The sequence below is a fragment of the Vombatus ursinus genome, unplaced genomic scaffold, assembly GCF_900497805.2.
Source record: "Vombatus ursinus unplaced genomic scaffold, bare-nosed wombat genome assembly UNPS02014847.1, whole genome shotgun sequence".
NCBI classification, from domain to species: domain Eukaryota; kingdom Metazoa; phylum Chordata; class Mammalia; order Diprotodontia; family Vombatidae; genus Vombatus; species Vombatus ursinus.
In genome coordinates this window covers 1,918,987-1,935,366 of record NW_020954625.1, presented here as the reverse complement: position 1 = coordinate 1,935,366, position 16,380 = coordinate 1,918,987, and the positions used below count along the sequence as shown (strand labels likewise).

The following is a 16,380-nucleotide window of genomic DNA, read 5'->3' as shown; positions in this document are numbered from 1 at the left end:
TAATAAGTGATGAGTCAGAATGACCTGTGATAGGACCTGTGATGAGAGCACAAGAAGACTTGGCAAAGAGACAGACTCTCTATCCTTCAGAGACTGGAGAAGAGGAAATGGGAATAAAGATGTGTTGGGTTCAAGAAATGGAATGAGGATGATGGAGGGAGTGCGTGACCAAATAGCTCCAATTTTCTCAGTAAAATCGGAGATGGGAATGTCATTCAAGGCTTGAGAGAAGATTTGAAGCAGACCCTTCTGGGAGCATGATAGAGAGTCAATCAGAGAAGAATAAAAAGATCTCCATGCAGCAATGATGACCTAATTGGAATTATACAACATGAATTAGTAGTGGACAGTCACTCTGCGATCATGATTTCCTCTAGCAAGGTTCAGTAGCTAAGGAATAAGAGTGGAAAAGGAAAAAAGGGGAAAGTGACCCAGGGTGAAGGGTTGTCAGGGCGTTAGCCACTGGTGGGGTAAGGAGTGAAAGGTATCCAAGGATGGACAGCAATGACAGTCAATTAGTCAGCAAGTATTCATGAAGTACGTACTGTGGGCCAGGCAATGGGGATGCAAATACAGCCAATGGAACAATCCCTGTTGGAAAGGTGTTTACAGCCTAGTGGGTCTTGGGCGCGGGAAGTAGGGGTGGGGGTGGGGCAGAGACAAGAAGTACACATCTAAATACAGAAAGCATAAACGTAAAATAACTAAGTACAGCTGTATACCAAGGAGTTAAACACAAGTTAGTCTGGGAGGTAGGGCACTGGTAGCTAGGAGATGAGGAAAGGCTTCGTGCAGAAAATGTGCTTCCGTCTTAGAGGAAGAGAAAGACTGTGATGGAGGGGAAGAAGGGAAGTGCACTTTAGGCAGAGGGGACAGGCAGCACCGAGGCATGAAATCGGGACATGGCCTGTCTTACGTGAGGAACACAGAGCAATGACCCAAGATTGTCTAGGGCTTTTAAAGAGTCAAGACCATAAAGGGCTTCCACATCGCTCTGCACAAAACAACCTGCCTTTTTCTAAGGAGCTCCTGAAAACCCTCCATTTCTTACCAGCCTTCCTTGCCTAAGTAGAAGTGCCTCCAATGGGTAGCAGTGCCCACCGGCCTAATGTGACCCCTGGGAATGATAGAGTTCTGAGGAGATACGTGTGTCATCTCCCCAGATTAAAATGTCAACTGTGTAATCCCTTAGGATTGCTAGTATATAGGTTTGGGTTTTTCCCTTGACTCCTGTATTTGCATTTCAGATTTTCTGTGCAGCCCTGGTCTTTTCATTGGGGAATCTTAAAGTTCTCTAGATTATTAGAAGTTCATTGTTTTCCTCTAGGATTATAACCAGTTTTGCTCGGTGAGTTATTCTAGGTTGTAAGTCTATATCTTTTATTTTCTGGAATGCTGTATTCCAAGCTATTCTTTCTGATTACTTGAAGTATTTTTTCTTTGACCAGGAAGCTCTGGATTTTGGCCATGTTCCTGTGAATTTTAATTTTGGTATTCTTTTAGGAGGTAGCTAGTGGATTCTTATTTCCACATTGCGTTCTGGTACTAAAAGAGGTGTGCAGTTTTCTTTTATGATTTTTTTCAAATACGGTATCTCAGCTCTTTGGTGGTCGTGACTTTCCAGTAGTTCAGTGATGCTTAAATTGTCTTTCATTGATCTGTTTTCTAGGTTAGTTCTCCTTGCTATGAGAAACCTGCAGGTTCCTGCCTGGGATTTAAGTGTGAGCCCCACCCTGTGGGCTTGCTCTGGTTGGAGTCCTGGCAGATTCCTGCTGCACTCAGCCGCTCTCAGACAGCTGGGAAGCTTTGCTGCTTCATCGGCAGAACTGTGGGCTTCCCTTTGGTCTGAGATTCCTACTCTGGTTTTTCCTTTGCAGCTCCAGGCTGGGATCAAGGCTAGAAGACTCTGATCCTTTCTCAGGGTCAGAACCACAAAGCTGCTGCCACTTACTTCTGCACTTGCTCTTTGCTCAGTACATAGCGTAGGGCAGGAATGGGGAACCTGCAGCCTCGAGGCCACATGTGGCCCTCTAGATCCTCGGGTGTGGCCTTTTGACTAAGTCCAAGTTTTACAGAACAAATCCTTTCATGAAGGAGATTTGTAAGTTTTACAGAACAAATCCTTTTATGAAGCGGATTTGTTCTGTGAAGTTTGGATTCAGTCAAAGGGCCACACTTGAGGATCTAGAGGGCCACATGTGGCCTCAAGGCTACAGGTTCCCCACCCCTGGCCTAGGGCCTGCTTCTCCTCCTAACCATGGAATGCCCCTCCTAGGCACAGGACCCCTCCTCAGCCAACAGTTTATACTTCTTCCTTCCTTGGGAATTCCCCATCAAACTTCCCTGGTGATTCACCATTCCTATAGATGCTGCTGTCTTGGATACTTGACTAGTACCTGTCTCTCTATCTTTCTTCTGCTTCCACTGCCCTTAATTTCTCCTCAGAACCCCTAGAAAGTCCTTTATGATGACCTGACCTATTTAGGAAATGATGATAATTAAAGAATTCAAACAGATTTTTGGAATCATTTTAATGGGATTTAACTTACCTTAAACTCGACATGAATTTATCATCCTCAACTCAAGTCCTCCTTCAGTGTGTCATCCTGGTTTGGAACTAACACTTGAGTTCTCTAAGGCTGTACCAATATATGCCTGAGTTCTGGCAAGCCCAGTTATACTGGGAAGGCTCCAGCTGACCCACTCCTAACATCTGCCCTGCTTTTGCCCTATTTCCCTACCTAGAACAGCATTCTCTGGAGCAGACTTCCAGAGAATAAGCCGCCTCCCTGACAGAGTTAATATACTTGGTTCTCGAACAGACATACCTATTGGTGAGTAAAAGCATACAGATTCGCCTAACCCACCATGTACTGCCAGCCAGAAACCATCTTGAATTTGTCCACTCCAAACATCATGTGTCATTCCTGTGACGCCCCTGAGCATCACTCCCTTTTCTGGTGACCACTCCCCATCTGTGTTGTTTCCCCCATTGAATGTGAGCTCCTTAAGAATATCAGCTCTCTCTCTCTCTCTCTCTCTCTCTCTCTCTTTCTGTCTCTCTCTCTTTTTTTTTTTTGGTACCTATCTGTATCTCCAGTATCTAGCATAGTACCTGCCCCATAGTGTTCGCTTAGTAAATTAATTAGGTTATAAACCAGTAACACCCAGACTAAGTCTCTTCTCCAAAGACCAACCAACCTCAGTTCAGATAAAGATGGTTTTGAAGTGGGAAGACATAGGTACAATTGTAGTTCTACCTCTTGCCTTAGCTCTGGAACCTTGGGAAAGCCACTTCATTATTCTGAGCCTCAGTTTCCTCATCTGTAAAATGACCAGATCAAAGCTCTCATTCAGCTCTGAGTTTCTGTGCCAGGGAAATCCAGAAAGTCAGCAGCCAAACTATATACCCTGATCCCCGACATCACAGCCCTTTGTCAGAAACAGCCAGCTCTCCAGCCACTCAGGCCAGGCCAGGGGAGAATTAAGGGCTTGCAGTCATAGGACAACTATTTATTATTCTTTGCACAGAGAAACTGTTTTCCATTTTCCTGTTAATCAGTAGATGATTTTGCAGTATAACAGAGGCCTTGGTAGCAAATTATAGTTTTCCAAATTGAATCTGGCTGTTAATAAACATAACAGCATGTGCCACTAGGATCTCCCTTATTGAAGACCAAACAAAAACACTTGGAAATCATCTTAAATTGAAAAGATTTTGTGTTTTACTGGATTACACAGCATGACCCAGAACAACATCTACAAAAGTTTAATCTTTGATTTTTCCATGTCTCCCATACTTTTTTTCAATACAGAAAACTATATCCCATGACTGATATAAATACAGCCTTTTACATTTTTATTATAAACATTTAGGCTTAAAGTGATTATAACTGACAGCTAAGCCCAACAGAAGCCAGGGGGCCTAGGCTACAAATTATCAGTATTACAAGACAAAATCAAAAGTAAACATTTCCCGAAGTTTCTTCAGGTTCACATGAGTTTTCTAGAAGCTAAACAGCAAATGGATCCATTTTTTCTTGGTTGGTTTTGTAACAAAATAAATAGACTTTTTATGCACAATAATATGTGCATTTTGAATCACCTCCACAGTTTCATTTTTATATATATATAATCCATTTACTTTTCTCAAAGAGCTTATTTCAAGTCTTAGGAATAGATTGTTGTAAAGGATTTTAGTGTGCTTTCTCTTCCCCTCCCCAATCCATTATGATTGGGGATGGAAGGTTTTATTTTTGGATGTTTTTTAATTGTTTAAGAAATAAGGTTTAACCTTGCATAATGGATTAGGCAAGAATTTATGTTCCATGACTTCCAAGGGCCTTTTCCAATTCTAGGATTCTGTGATTCTAACCTAAATGAGATACTCACTGGCTGCTCCAAAACTGGTTTCCAATCATGTCCTCCATATGTAATTTTTACAGATTAAAAGTATCAAATAAAGATGTTCTTTAAGTGAAAAGAAAAAAAGAAATAAGGTTATAATGTTGATTTCAGATGAAGACTTTGCCTCCTTTTTCATTCCTTTCTCCTTTACTGAGCACTTAGAATGTACCAGGCATTGGGAATACAAAACAAAGATGAGACAGCACCTGCCCTCAAGGAGCTTACGTATTATTTGGAGGAAACAACATAAATAGAAAGAAATGAAAACAAAATAAGTACAAAGTACATTGGTTATACAGTCATAGTTGTAGATGAAGTCATAGTTGTAGATTCAGAATCCCTGGATGCTTAAATGGCTTAATCGAGTTGCCATAGCCAAAAACTGTCCTCCTTTGGTGACCAGTCTTCCAATGAGAAGCCTCTTTAAGCTAGATCACTCTCCTAACAATAGTTAAACAACATGGTATACTGCTGGGCCTGTACTCACAGCTCTTCAGCTTGGTGGGACCTGCCAGAGCTTGCCTGCCGCTGACTCTACCTCTGAAAGCCCATGTCCATCTCCATGCTATGATGGAGCAATAGGAAAATCATAAATGGAGTTTCTTACAACTCTGTGAATAGCAGTAAGACAGGCTTCAGTCCTTGGATGTTGGTGGGGGAGGGTATTGGAAGAATTTTTAATCAATGAGACAATATTCCAAAATGGTCATGTGAAGTACAAGCCCCATCATTAAGGGAAAGATCTGATTTCTTAATTTTCTTGCAGTAAACCTTTTGCCACACTGCCTGATGCTCTGATAAGGACAGGGACGGGAACCCTAAGATGTAATTCATTAAAAGGTTTTAAGAGCCCACTGAAAATTTGCTTTGTGGAAAGGGGACGTTAGACAAGTCTTCTAAGTGTAGCTGGCTATTAAAGACAGTCGGCATTAAACAAACACAGGCCTCCTCTTGGAACCTGTACAATAAACTCAGACACATTAATCTCTGCTCAAGTCTCCGCCGGGGGCCTGAGCCTCTGACTTCTGTGACTGTAATGGAAGATACTGAGTGCGGTTTGACAACAGCTAGCAGAAGTGGGTGTAATGGGTCAGATGGTACCTATCAGTAAATAAATACAACGTTCCTCCTTTTGTTTCTCTTGAGTCACATCTGAAAAGCTGGTTGGAGGGTCTGTCCAAAATGGTTTTAGGTAACTTTATAGACTGTAGGTAATTGGTGTAGCACTGTTCAGTAATCACTAGGATTGCATAGAGGCACCAAATTAGATCTTTGAGGTCTCATGCTGTTTGGAATGACTATTTGGAAGGCAGTGGCAGAAAGGACACAGTTGCTGGTAGTTAAGAGACCCCCTGAATTCTCCTTCCATCCCTGACTAACTCTTGAGCAAGTCCCTCCCACTTATGTGGGCCTCCTTCCCTAGCTAGCAACAAAGATCTCATCCAGGACACATGATCACAAAAGGTAGTGAGGGCTTACAGACCCACTCGAGTTCTGTCTGCACAATACTGAAGGAAATGAGGGAGCCCTCTAGCTTGTTGGGTGAGACCTCTGGAGAATTTACAGAAAAATGTGGACAAAAATTGTTCAAGCTGAGACAGCTCTGAGTGTTCCGGTGGATCATGAGTCCATCAGAGGACTTTCTTCATAAGGTTCTTGTGAGATTGAAATACTCGACAAGTATACAGTGCTATTATTTCATATCTTGCTATGTAATCAGTCCCTGGATAGCCAAGCGCTGTATCAGTAAAATATTGAAAAGAACCAGAGGATAAAATCACCCAGTATATCAAGCAGGTAGTTCCTTGAAGGAAGATTTATGGGAAGTAACCAAAGGAATGGGAAGGTGTTTACAAGGATTTGCAATCCGTACTGTTAGAGAGAGTGCCCACCCATGAGATCCTGAATCCGTTGAAGGATCAAAGAATTATTTTATGGGAGCTAGCATCCTTGGAGGAGAATGCCCCAGGAGGAATGAAAGAATGTTCCCCCTAAATGTTTCTCTGCTTTACGACTTCAAAAATTAATACGCATTTGTCAGACACCGTTGTTCCCATACTTATGAACAAAACTGACTGTCAGATCACCGTGCAAATGAAATGGTGCTGTGGAATAGCACTGGACAAGGAGTCGAGGCCACGGTGCCATCCCTGACTCTGCCTGTGACCTTGGGCAGTGACAATGATCAGCGCCATTGTTTACAAAATACTTTGCATGCATTCTGGTGTCTGATCCTCACAACAACCCTATTGTGTAGGTACTAGAATTATTATTATTATTATTATCATTATCATTATTATTATTATTATTATTATTGATTTGAGGCACCAAGAAGCTAAGGAATTGACGCATCGTCACACAGCTAATGAAGGTCAAAGGTGAGATCTCCTGACTCCAGATCCAAAGTTATATTCATTAAACCATGTCCCTGAGTCCCTGAAGACATCAGGTTAATCTCTAGGAACCCTTCCAGCTAAGTTAATACGTGAGTCTTTTAAGTGAAAAAGTATGAGGTCAGAATACTGGGAGGGATGCCAACAGCTTGTGTCAAACCTGTTGATACTGATGTTAATTCACCTCAATGAGAGTCATACTAATTTTTTCTAAACAGAAATGTTTACTTTGTCTTCAGATAGAGACCAGAGAAGATATTACATTTTACAGTACAGTTTGAAGCTTCTGATTAAATGGGATAATCACAAACCTATGAAATATTGATAAACACCTGGGAAGTGTCAGCCGTGATTCATGCCCTGCTCAAAGAATTCATCAGCTATTGAGCAGCTTGCTGATGACATGCCCCTCTACTTGGCTGGGCTGGTCTTCAGGCAACACTGGTCGGCCAGGCATTGGGGTGGTGTGGAGAGCACACTGGATGTTTCAGATCCTCCCTCATCTACCTGTGCGACTTTGGGGAAGGATCTGACCTCACAAACCCTCACTTTCATCCTCTATAAAATGAGGATGTTGAACTAAATGACTGCTAAAGTCCCTTCTGGTTCTAAATCATGTGTCTAGGAAAACTATAATTAAATTATATTACTTCAATAATTCAGGGATCTGTAATTTCCTTGATATGTGGGCACCATCTCTGCCAACATCAGCCCCTCTATGACTTAGTATATGGTCTTAGAGAGTTACTGTGGCCAAAAAATTAATCACCTCGTGGCCAATCTGGTAAAGAGCTGCTCCAAGCTGAGCTAGACTCATCCTCATACAAGAGAGCTGCACTTCATCACCAGACCTGTATTGGATGCCTTTCCTGTTCAGTGCACGGGACCTGCCAGAGCTTGAACAACTCAAGTCACCTCCATAAGACTTTAGTATTTAATTCAATTCAGCAGAAATGTGTTAAATGACTCGTACATGCAAGACGCTTTGCTGGGAGGTTACAAAGACTAAAACAAAACAGGCTGACCTCAGGCAGCTTATACTCTTAATGGTGGGGAGGGAGAATATAACACACGTACAAGTAGGTAAATACCAAGTAGTTATGAGAGAGTGAGTGTGCTAACAACTGGGGGGAGAAGAGGCCTCCCGAAGCCATTGTTTTTTCTTGTTGTTCAGTCGTTTCAGTTGGTCTGACTCTTCATGACCCCACTTGAGATTTTCTTGGCAAAGATACTGGATCCAGTGGATCTATTTTGTCAGGCAATTCACGCAGCTAAGAAGTGTCAGAGGCTGGATTTGAACCCTGGTCTTCCCGGCTCCATCCACTGAGCCTCCAGCCGCCTCTTTAAAGCAGTCGTTAATGATGGCAGCACATACATAGCATTATAATACACATAGCAATTTCTTGCACCTCGCTCAGACAGAGAAGAGGAGCCAAACCTGAAGTCCACTTTCTGTCCACAGCACAGAGTAGCTTGTTTTTAAGAGTCTTTCAGAGTTTCCGGTTGCCTGGTTGGACTTCTCTTTGTTTTTGTGTAGTGGTACATGGTGCATGTACTATTCACTCCTTCTGGGTTATGGGCTAGGGCTTTGACGGGAAGGTAGGAAAGAAGAGGTTGTGGTTGGTTTGGTTTTCACTAATTCAATCGATCTCTTCAAGACTAAATAATTAAAAACATTACTGTCGTGGATAGCTGCCTTCTCTGACAGGATCCCTCACAGTCATACTGTATCAGAAGACCAGGCAGGATGCACTCACTGCATGTTTTTTGGTGGAGTTTTTGTGAGGTGGGTACAGTAGAACAGTTTACGTGTTTCCTTGGCCAAAAAATGGTAGATGTCATAATAAATTTGCACATTCTAAGCTGAAATGAGAAGGTCGGTTAAAACAAGAATCTCTGTCTTCTTAATGGAAGCCCTTTTTGTTTGACATCGTAAATTACCCTGACCAATAAGGCTCAGTTTGGTTTGATGAGCATCCTGAATATGTTTTCCAGGAACAGCCGGCACAAGATAGAGAGCCGTGGCCCGGAATCTTAGGAAGCCGAACACTGCGTGATTGATTCCTTCCTGCTTTGTAAAATAACTAACCCATTTATTTTTCTCTCTTCTTCATTCTGGTGTCATGAGTTTGAACTTTGAATTACCTCCATATCTTGCCATTTGTTTCCCAGAAAAATGAGAAGCCAGGTGAAATCCATCTAATCAAAGTGTAAAACAATATTTCACTCTGAAAATTTCAAGCTACCATGTTAAAAATATACAAAGCGGTAACAGAGTAAAAGACTTTCCAACCAGCAGAAAAACCTTTGTACAAGAGAAAAAAATCCTACTATTTCTAAAAGTTTTTAATTTTTATACAAAAGCTGAAAATTTTACTACCTGAATTAGGTTTCTTTGTCACCCCAGCATAAAAAAAGTCTCCTTGTTAGCACTGCCTTAGACTCTTTCTCTCTCACCTCTGGGTCACTGGTTCTGATGTGACCTTGCTTGGTAGGGAAAATCATTGCCATCTGGCAGATTATCAGTGGCCTGTAGGAAAGTGAGTTACAGGTCTCAAATGCTTGGGTACCTAGCTGTTCAATAAACAAGTAACCTGTGCAGTGGCCCTAAATACTCAGTGGAAAACAATGGAAAGATCTATAGGAAGACAGTCACACTAATACAGTGTTGATGGAGCTATAAACTGATCTAGCTTTTGGCCGGGGGCGATTTGCAGCTGTCCTAAAAATTATTCATTTCATTACTGGGCATATTCCCCAAGAAGGTCAAAGACAATAAGAAAGATCTAATAAATAGCAAAATATTCATAATAGTACTTTTTGTCTTAGAAAAAAAACAACTAGAAACAGTAGGCACCCGTTGACTGGGGAACAGCTGAACAACTTGCAGGATAGCAATGTAATGGAACTCTATTACTCCATAAGAAATGAGTATTAATCCATAAACATTTTTAAACACTTACTAAATGCCGGGTACTATGCTAAGTATTAAGGAGACAAAGAAAGGCAAAAGTCCCTGATCTCAAGGAGGTCCTAGTCTAGGGGAGACAATATGCAGACAACGATATACAAACAACATATATACAGGATAAATTGGAGATGATCAACTAGCATTAAGAGAGTTGAAGCAAATATTAGGAATTCAGAGAAAATTGGGAAGACTTGAACTGATGCAGAGCATCCATAAGCAAAACTAAGAGAACAAAGAGATAGCATGGTATATGGAGGAGATAGAAGAATGATTCAAAATCAAGAAGACCTGAGTTCAAGATCTACCTCTTAGACGTCCTGGCTTTGTGACCCTAGAGAAGTCACTTGACCTCTCAGTGCCCCAGACAACAGAGCAGATGTTGATCTACATTGGTAGAGAGAGTTTCCTATACCGATGAAATCACATGTTCAGAGAGAGAGAACACTATGGTCACAGTGACCACAGTAACGTAAAGGAAAGTAGCAATGAAGGACATCAGAATTCACGTCGATGCTTTGAACCATCTTGACTCTCAAAAGACTGATGAACTCTAATTATTCCCTCTCAGTAGAGAAATAATGAACCACCGGTGCTGTCATGCATCAGTTATTTTGCTTAGCTACGCTACTTTGTTACCAGAGAGAGTTCTATGTGGGGTATATTGGAGAGCCGTGTTTTTGCTAACGAATGGTTAAGAGCATTACTTTTTTTCTAAAAATAACAACTACTTTTATAAAACAATATACTATAAGCTAAGTTTGGAGGATAGTTGGTTAGTTGCAGTGGTTTATCCAAAAGTACAGTGAAGTGACTCAGGAAGAGATAATTTCCTCTTCCCTAGAGCCTAGATAACCATGTTAGAAAGGGGGTCCTTGTTTGGGGTCTGGCTAAAGAGGGGACTTCTGAGATCCATTCCAACGTTTAATCTCTAGGATTCTGTGTAGAAGTTTGAAGTCAGCTTTTCTGCCTTCCTGTAAGAGGTCATTCTCTGAAGTAGATTCTGAAAGATAGATGCCAAGCTAATGCCCGTTGTAAAATTCCTCAAGATTAGGAAACATTGGGGTGGTTCTGAGTCACCAATGAGTTCATGTGGCCAAATCAAAGGGAAAGAGGAACTGAAGCACAGGGAGGTCAAGTCAGTTTTAGAGGGCCTATGAAGCACAAGGGAAGGTGTGAAGCCGAAACACCTCACCTCAGGCCTCACTGTGGACTGAGATCAGCGAGATCGGTCCACCGGCATGAACAAAGGCCCACATGTATCTAGAGCACGTGGGATTTCATAAATGACATTTCTTCAAAAATGCTTTGAGACCAAACTGTGATGTAAAGGAAAGAAGACTGGATGTGCAGTCAAAAAACAAGAGTTTAAACCCTGTGTGCCACTGCACAAGTTCTTGGGATTTAGAGCTCGAATAAATCTCAGAGGTCATCGAGTCTAAACATTTCATATTTTAGAAGAGAAAACCAGTGCCAAGAGATCCGATGATTTAAGTCGAAGGACTAAAATCTGGCCCTATGTCCTCTCCACAGCCAGATGAGCTCAGAGGCCCTTTCCAGCCTCAAATCTTGATCTTTAAGTCACTCATCTGCCTCAGTTTCTTTACAATGTGGAAAGTCGTGCCTACAGTACCTGCTTTATAAAGATTGCTGTGAAAATGAAATGAGGTGATGTATATAAAGTACTTGTAAACCTTGAAGCCTATGTAAATATGACCGGACATTGTTTCCATTATCATTTATTGGCTTGATTTGCTGACATACAGAGCATCAAATGCCAATATTCTTCTTGTTCAACTTGAAAGCCTTTAATCCTGAACCTATTCACCAGTGATGAGATGATTTTAATAATGCTTTTTACAGAAGTAATCCAATGTATAGCTTGGTAAGTGGCCCTCTCAGCCTTTCCTGCTGCCATTAACTCTACTTTTATAACTCCTTCTCATGAGGGCTATATGGATGATGAACCCAACTCATGCTTTGATTTTTTGAGGACTCCTAGTTGCCTCCTTGCCAGAGAGAATAAATGTGCATGTTTAGAAAAGGCCAGGACAATTGTGTGCATGTGCAGCACCTTACACGGGGGAGAGCACTGCTCACTTGGTATAGTTAGGGAAAGAGTTATACAAAATGGCATTCGTAAGATTATAGCACTTAAATCTGGAAAGGACTTTATAGATTTTCTGTTTTGATACCCTAATTTTTGAGATGATTCTGAGGTCCAGAGAGAAAAAAATTACTCCCCCAAGGTCTGGTTGGTAGTAGAACCAAGATTCTACCACAGGTCTTCTGGAACCTACCCTAGTGATACATGCATGGTTAGGGTAACACTCAGGCATTTTAACTCCAAGATGTTAGTTGCCTTCTCAGAGCATAGAGGACTTCTACCAGGTATAAGGATGGAACGTATCAATAAGAAGCATACACAAATACATTTGGTGGAAGTGCTGGATTTCTTCCTTGTGGTTTTTTGTTACATTATTATACAAGTCAGATGGTTTGCTTTTAACGGTCTACTTATTTTGTTCCATTTGACCTAATAAAATGTTAACATCCTACAGTTGATTTCTATTTAAAGAGTTTAATGTTTCTTTGTCCAGGTCGTGGGACATATTTGATAAAATACGTCAGGACCCCACAGGATTAGCAGCAGCTCTTCAGGCCACAGATCTAGTTGGAGTCTTACACATGCTCTACTGTATTCTCTTCCATGGCACCATCTCAGACCCCACCACCGCCAGCCCCAAAGACAGCTACGCCCAGAGCACTATCCAAGTCGCCCTTCAAAGTTTACGTTTCTTCAACAGCTTCGCAGTCCTTGATCTGCCAGCTTTTCAGGTAACAAACCTCATTTTCTGTTTGTACTCAGCACTAAAAGTTAACCTGTTAATTCTGGACTGACAGGAAGGTTTGTTTCTAGATCACTGCATGTGGAGTTAACTGTAGCCAACAAAAGATGGAATAAGTCCTTCCATCAGGCTTCTTCACATCAAAAGGTTGTTCTTGTATTAATTTTTTTAGATAATATTTTCCCCAGTTACATGTAAAGATAATTTTTAACATTTTTTTTTATTTTGAGCTCCAAATTTTCTCTCTTCCTCCCTTACCTCCCCCCCTTTCTGAGACAGTAAGCAATTTGATATTTTATATCAACTTTTAAATATAGGGGATGCAGTATTTTTTTTTATTTAAACAGAACACAAAAACTGGATAAATGCTTTTGATGAGGCTTTTTAAGGAAGATTTAACTTTTTATTCCTTCTAAAGGGTATTTATAGTCAAAAATGCAAATCCCTATAAATTGCATTTCTGTAACCAAAGGAAAAAAAATGCCTTAAAATACTAGAATTCCAAAGCCAGCAATGCAAAAAAGCCTTTTTCACATAGGAGTTTTAATTTTCAAAAACACTGGCCTTTTGGAGCAAACTAAGTCCCAAGAAATGGACTGTCACATTCAGTTAATTTCCTAGCAAATAGATTAATTTAAAATGAAGATATTTGGCAAGTGATGAGGAATTTAGTTTAGAGGAATTGCGCTGCTGAGAGGGGAAAAGGTGGAAGGATATGACTGCTAAAACTCTGGCCTTCAGTTGCTATCATTTATAAGAAACACTAGCTTTCTAAAAGGTAGTTGGTGTCAAACATGCAATTAACTAATTGATATGTTCCTGTTGTTCTAAATGTGAAAGGAAAAATGTGAGACCAAGTCATGTCCTTTAGAAATGATGTTCTTCACCTATGTGAAGCTAGCTCAGAAAACTAAATACAACATTGAAAGTATTTAAGGCACCTTGTGATGGAACCTGGGACAGGACACCAATAATTCCCCAGAACTGCGATTTGAGCCTTCATGTGGTCTTTCTGCTTTTCTAATGACTTGGATCAGCAGCAGTCATAGGAGCTTAAGAATTAGAACAACAAGGGACCTGAGAGATAATCTATTCTGACCCCTAGTGTCTAAAGAAATGTTGCTGACTGAGGGTGTTTATTTTTTTATTTCATCAGAATATATTTACTCCCCATTTGAAGACAAGGAGACATTTGTGGAGCATTTTTGTATTCACATACTGCTTTATACACAGAGTTTCATGGGAGCCTGTGGAATAGATTCTGCAGACCACATTGTTCCCAATTTATCAAATTGATTAGCGTTTTTATTATTTTATTATTATTTATCCCCATTTTCAAATGCTTGTTGAATTTCACTGAATTGAGTTTTAATTGACTGATGCTTATCTAGCATTTCTGTAGTGTTTTCAGGTTTGCAGAGCACTTTACATTCTCATTTGACTCTCACGACAACCCTGGGAGGTAGGGGCTCTCTTCATTTTACAGATGAAGAAACTGAGGCACAGTGAGGTTAATTGACTTGTACAGGGTCACTGAGCTAGTAAGACGGGGAGATAGAATGTGAATCCAGATCTCTCCTTATGCCTTTCATTTTATTGCACAGCTGTAGTCTGCCTGATGACCAAGACCACCTCACATTCTTCGCTGCGGAGTCTCGGACTTGAGGCCATCTGGTCCAGCCCATATCTGAACAAAAGCCAAAATTTCTGTAAACTCTCAGACAAGTGATTAAGCACATCAAGTGATGGGAAGCCCGTTGCCTCCCAAGACAGCCCCTTCTACTTTTGCGAGCTCAACTTGTTAGAAGTTTTTTTGCTACTGTCCCCTCAAGTTATTGTCCTTTCCCAGCCAAGTCTAGATACATGACTTCCATGTTCCCTACTCTCCTCCACTTATTTCAGTCTCATTTTCAACTTCACCACACGACTGAAACTATTCCCTTCAAGATTAAAAGCGATCTAGTTATTAGAGCCAATGGCATTTTGTTCGTCTTTGTCCTTCTTTAGCTCTCTGCATCATCTGACATTCTTCTCTCTGGTCTTTTGTGCTCTCGCTTTGCCCTGGTTTTCCTTCTGCCTATCGGACTATTTCTCAGTCTTTTGTACAGTACCATCATCCTCCACCTTGTTATCAGTTGTCAAGCCCCACCTGAAGGCAATCCTTATTGCCTTCCCTTTTCCTGGGCCCCCAGCTCCTCTTTCTCTCTCTCCAAACTCTCTCTCAATAATCTTCTCAACTCTCATGGGTTCAGTGAGCATTTCCATACAGATAATTACCACGTCCATAGAGCCAGCCCTAACATCTGCCGATCTCCATTCTCACATCTCTAACTGAATGTCCTATGGACTTGTCAGTCTCTGCAAGAGCGTTCAGTCACCTCCCCCTCACCCCGCCACTCCACCGAACTTCTCTGTTTCCATTGAGGGCCTCCTTCTAGTTGCCTCGGCTCCAGTGTCAGCCCTGTTCTTGACTCTTCTCTGGCCCCACCCCTTCCTCTCCACTCACAAGGCGCTTCCCGGATCTCCCAGAGCCTCCTCACTGGTTGCTTTGCTTCCCGTCCGTCTTTCATCTCCAATCCCTTTTCCACAAAACTGCCAAAAGAATCTTCCCAGAGTGTAAAGCCGAACTTCTCGTCCTCCTCTTCAAGACATTTCAGTGACCCCCTGTTGGCTGTGGGATAAAAGAAAGAAGAGCTTAATTCAAATCCTGCCTTAGACCTGAGCACGTCACCTTCTCTGCCTCAGTTGCTGGATGGCCCCAAACGCCTATGACCTTACAAATTGAGCCTTGAAAGTCCTTCACAGTCTGGCTGTAGCCTCTCTTCAGCCTCATTCCACATGACTCCTGTTCACACCCTCTCTTTTCTAGACAAACTGATCTCCAATTCCACAGGCTGCCTGCCATACTTGGGATGCAACTCCAGCTCTCCTCCACCAGAGATTCCAGCTCTCTGGCTTTTCCTTAGCATAGTCCTCTCTCCCTCCCACATTATCCGCCATGTGTTTACCTGGCTATGTTGTGTCTCCTCTGTGGGAGGAGGACACTGTCTCATGTTTGGCTTGGCACTTGGAGACAGCTCGATGCCTCTTCAGGCTTCTTTGAACTCAGCATTCCCTGGCTTTATGCTTTCCCCCTCGTATTTCTCACACTTGCTCTTTCCTTCCTTATTGTCCCTGTTCTGTAGCATCCTGCCTTCTCTTTCCTGCCCAGAGCCTCCCCAGCCCAGTGAATCTGCAAGTTCCTTTCACTTCAGCTTCTTCCTGTTCCTTGGGCGGTCAGTACCCCTTTGCAGCATGCTGCCCACCTCTTTATCCTGTAATAAGCCAGCACCCCCAAAATCAGAGATCACCGTAGAGGCAGCCTGTAACCATCATCCTGCCTGGCACTCTGCCAGTACCTTGTCTATATCCTGGCTGTTGGACCATTGAATGCATTTAGCCCTTAGCATCTGCAGGTAGAGCCACACAACCAATGTAACATCACTGTTGACATTATTAAGAACTTGTCATCTTCGGCTTGAGGTCCCTGACAGGGCACCAAGCAAGACGCAGAGTCCTGCCCTGCCCTCAAGGAGCACTGATAGGGACGGACTGTCTAAACATTGAATGCATCTTCAAATTAAATAGAAAGTATTTACTTTGGGTAATTGAGAAGAGTAAGTGCATTTTAGGGAGTGGTGAGTGAGGAAAGATCATTTATGTAAGGTGGAATTTTTTTTCTAATCAGCTTCCATTTAGTCAAAGACAGCATCACAAAAGTGGT

General features: G+C 41.8%; 1 protein-coding gene across 4 annotated transcripts in view; it reads left to right on the top strand.

The window, feature by feature from the left end:
* The window catches only part of SCAPER (S-phase cyclin A associated protein in the ER), a 400,073-nt gene that overhangs the window by 340,370 nt on the left and 43,323 nt on the right, over positions 1 to 16,380 (top strand). For 3 of the 4 annotated variants that reach the window (XM_027840666.1, XM_027840664.1, XM_027840665.1), the window contains one exon: positions 12,369 to 12,606. In XM_027840666.1, the coding sequence (XP_027696467.1) occupies positions 12,369 to 12,606 (238 nt within the window). Of the gene's footprint in view, positions 1 to 12,368; positions 12,607 to 14,221; positions 14,566 to 16,380 lie in introns of those variants that run through there. The other variant, XM_027840667.1, reaches the window with a different exon arrangement.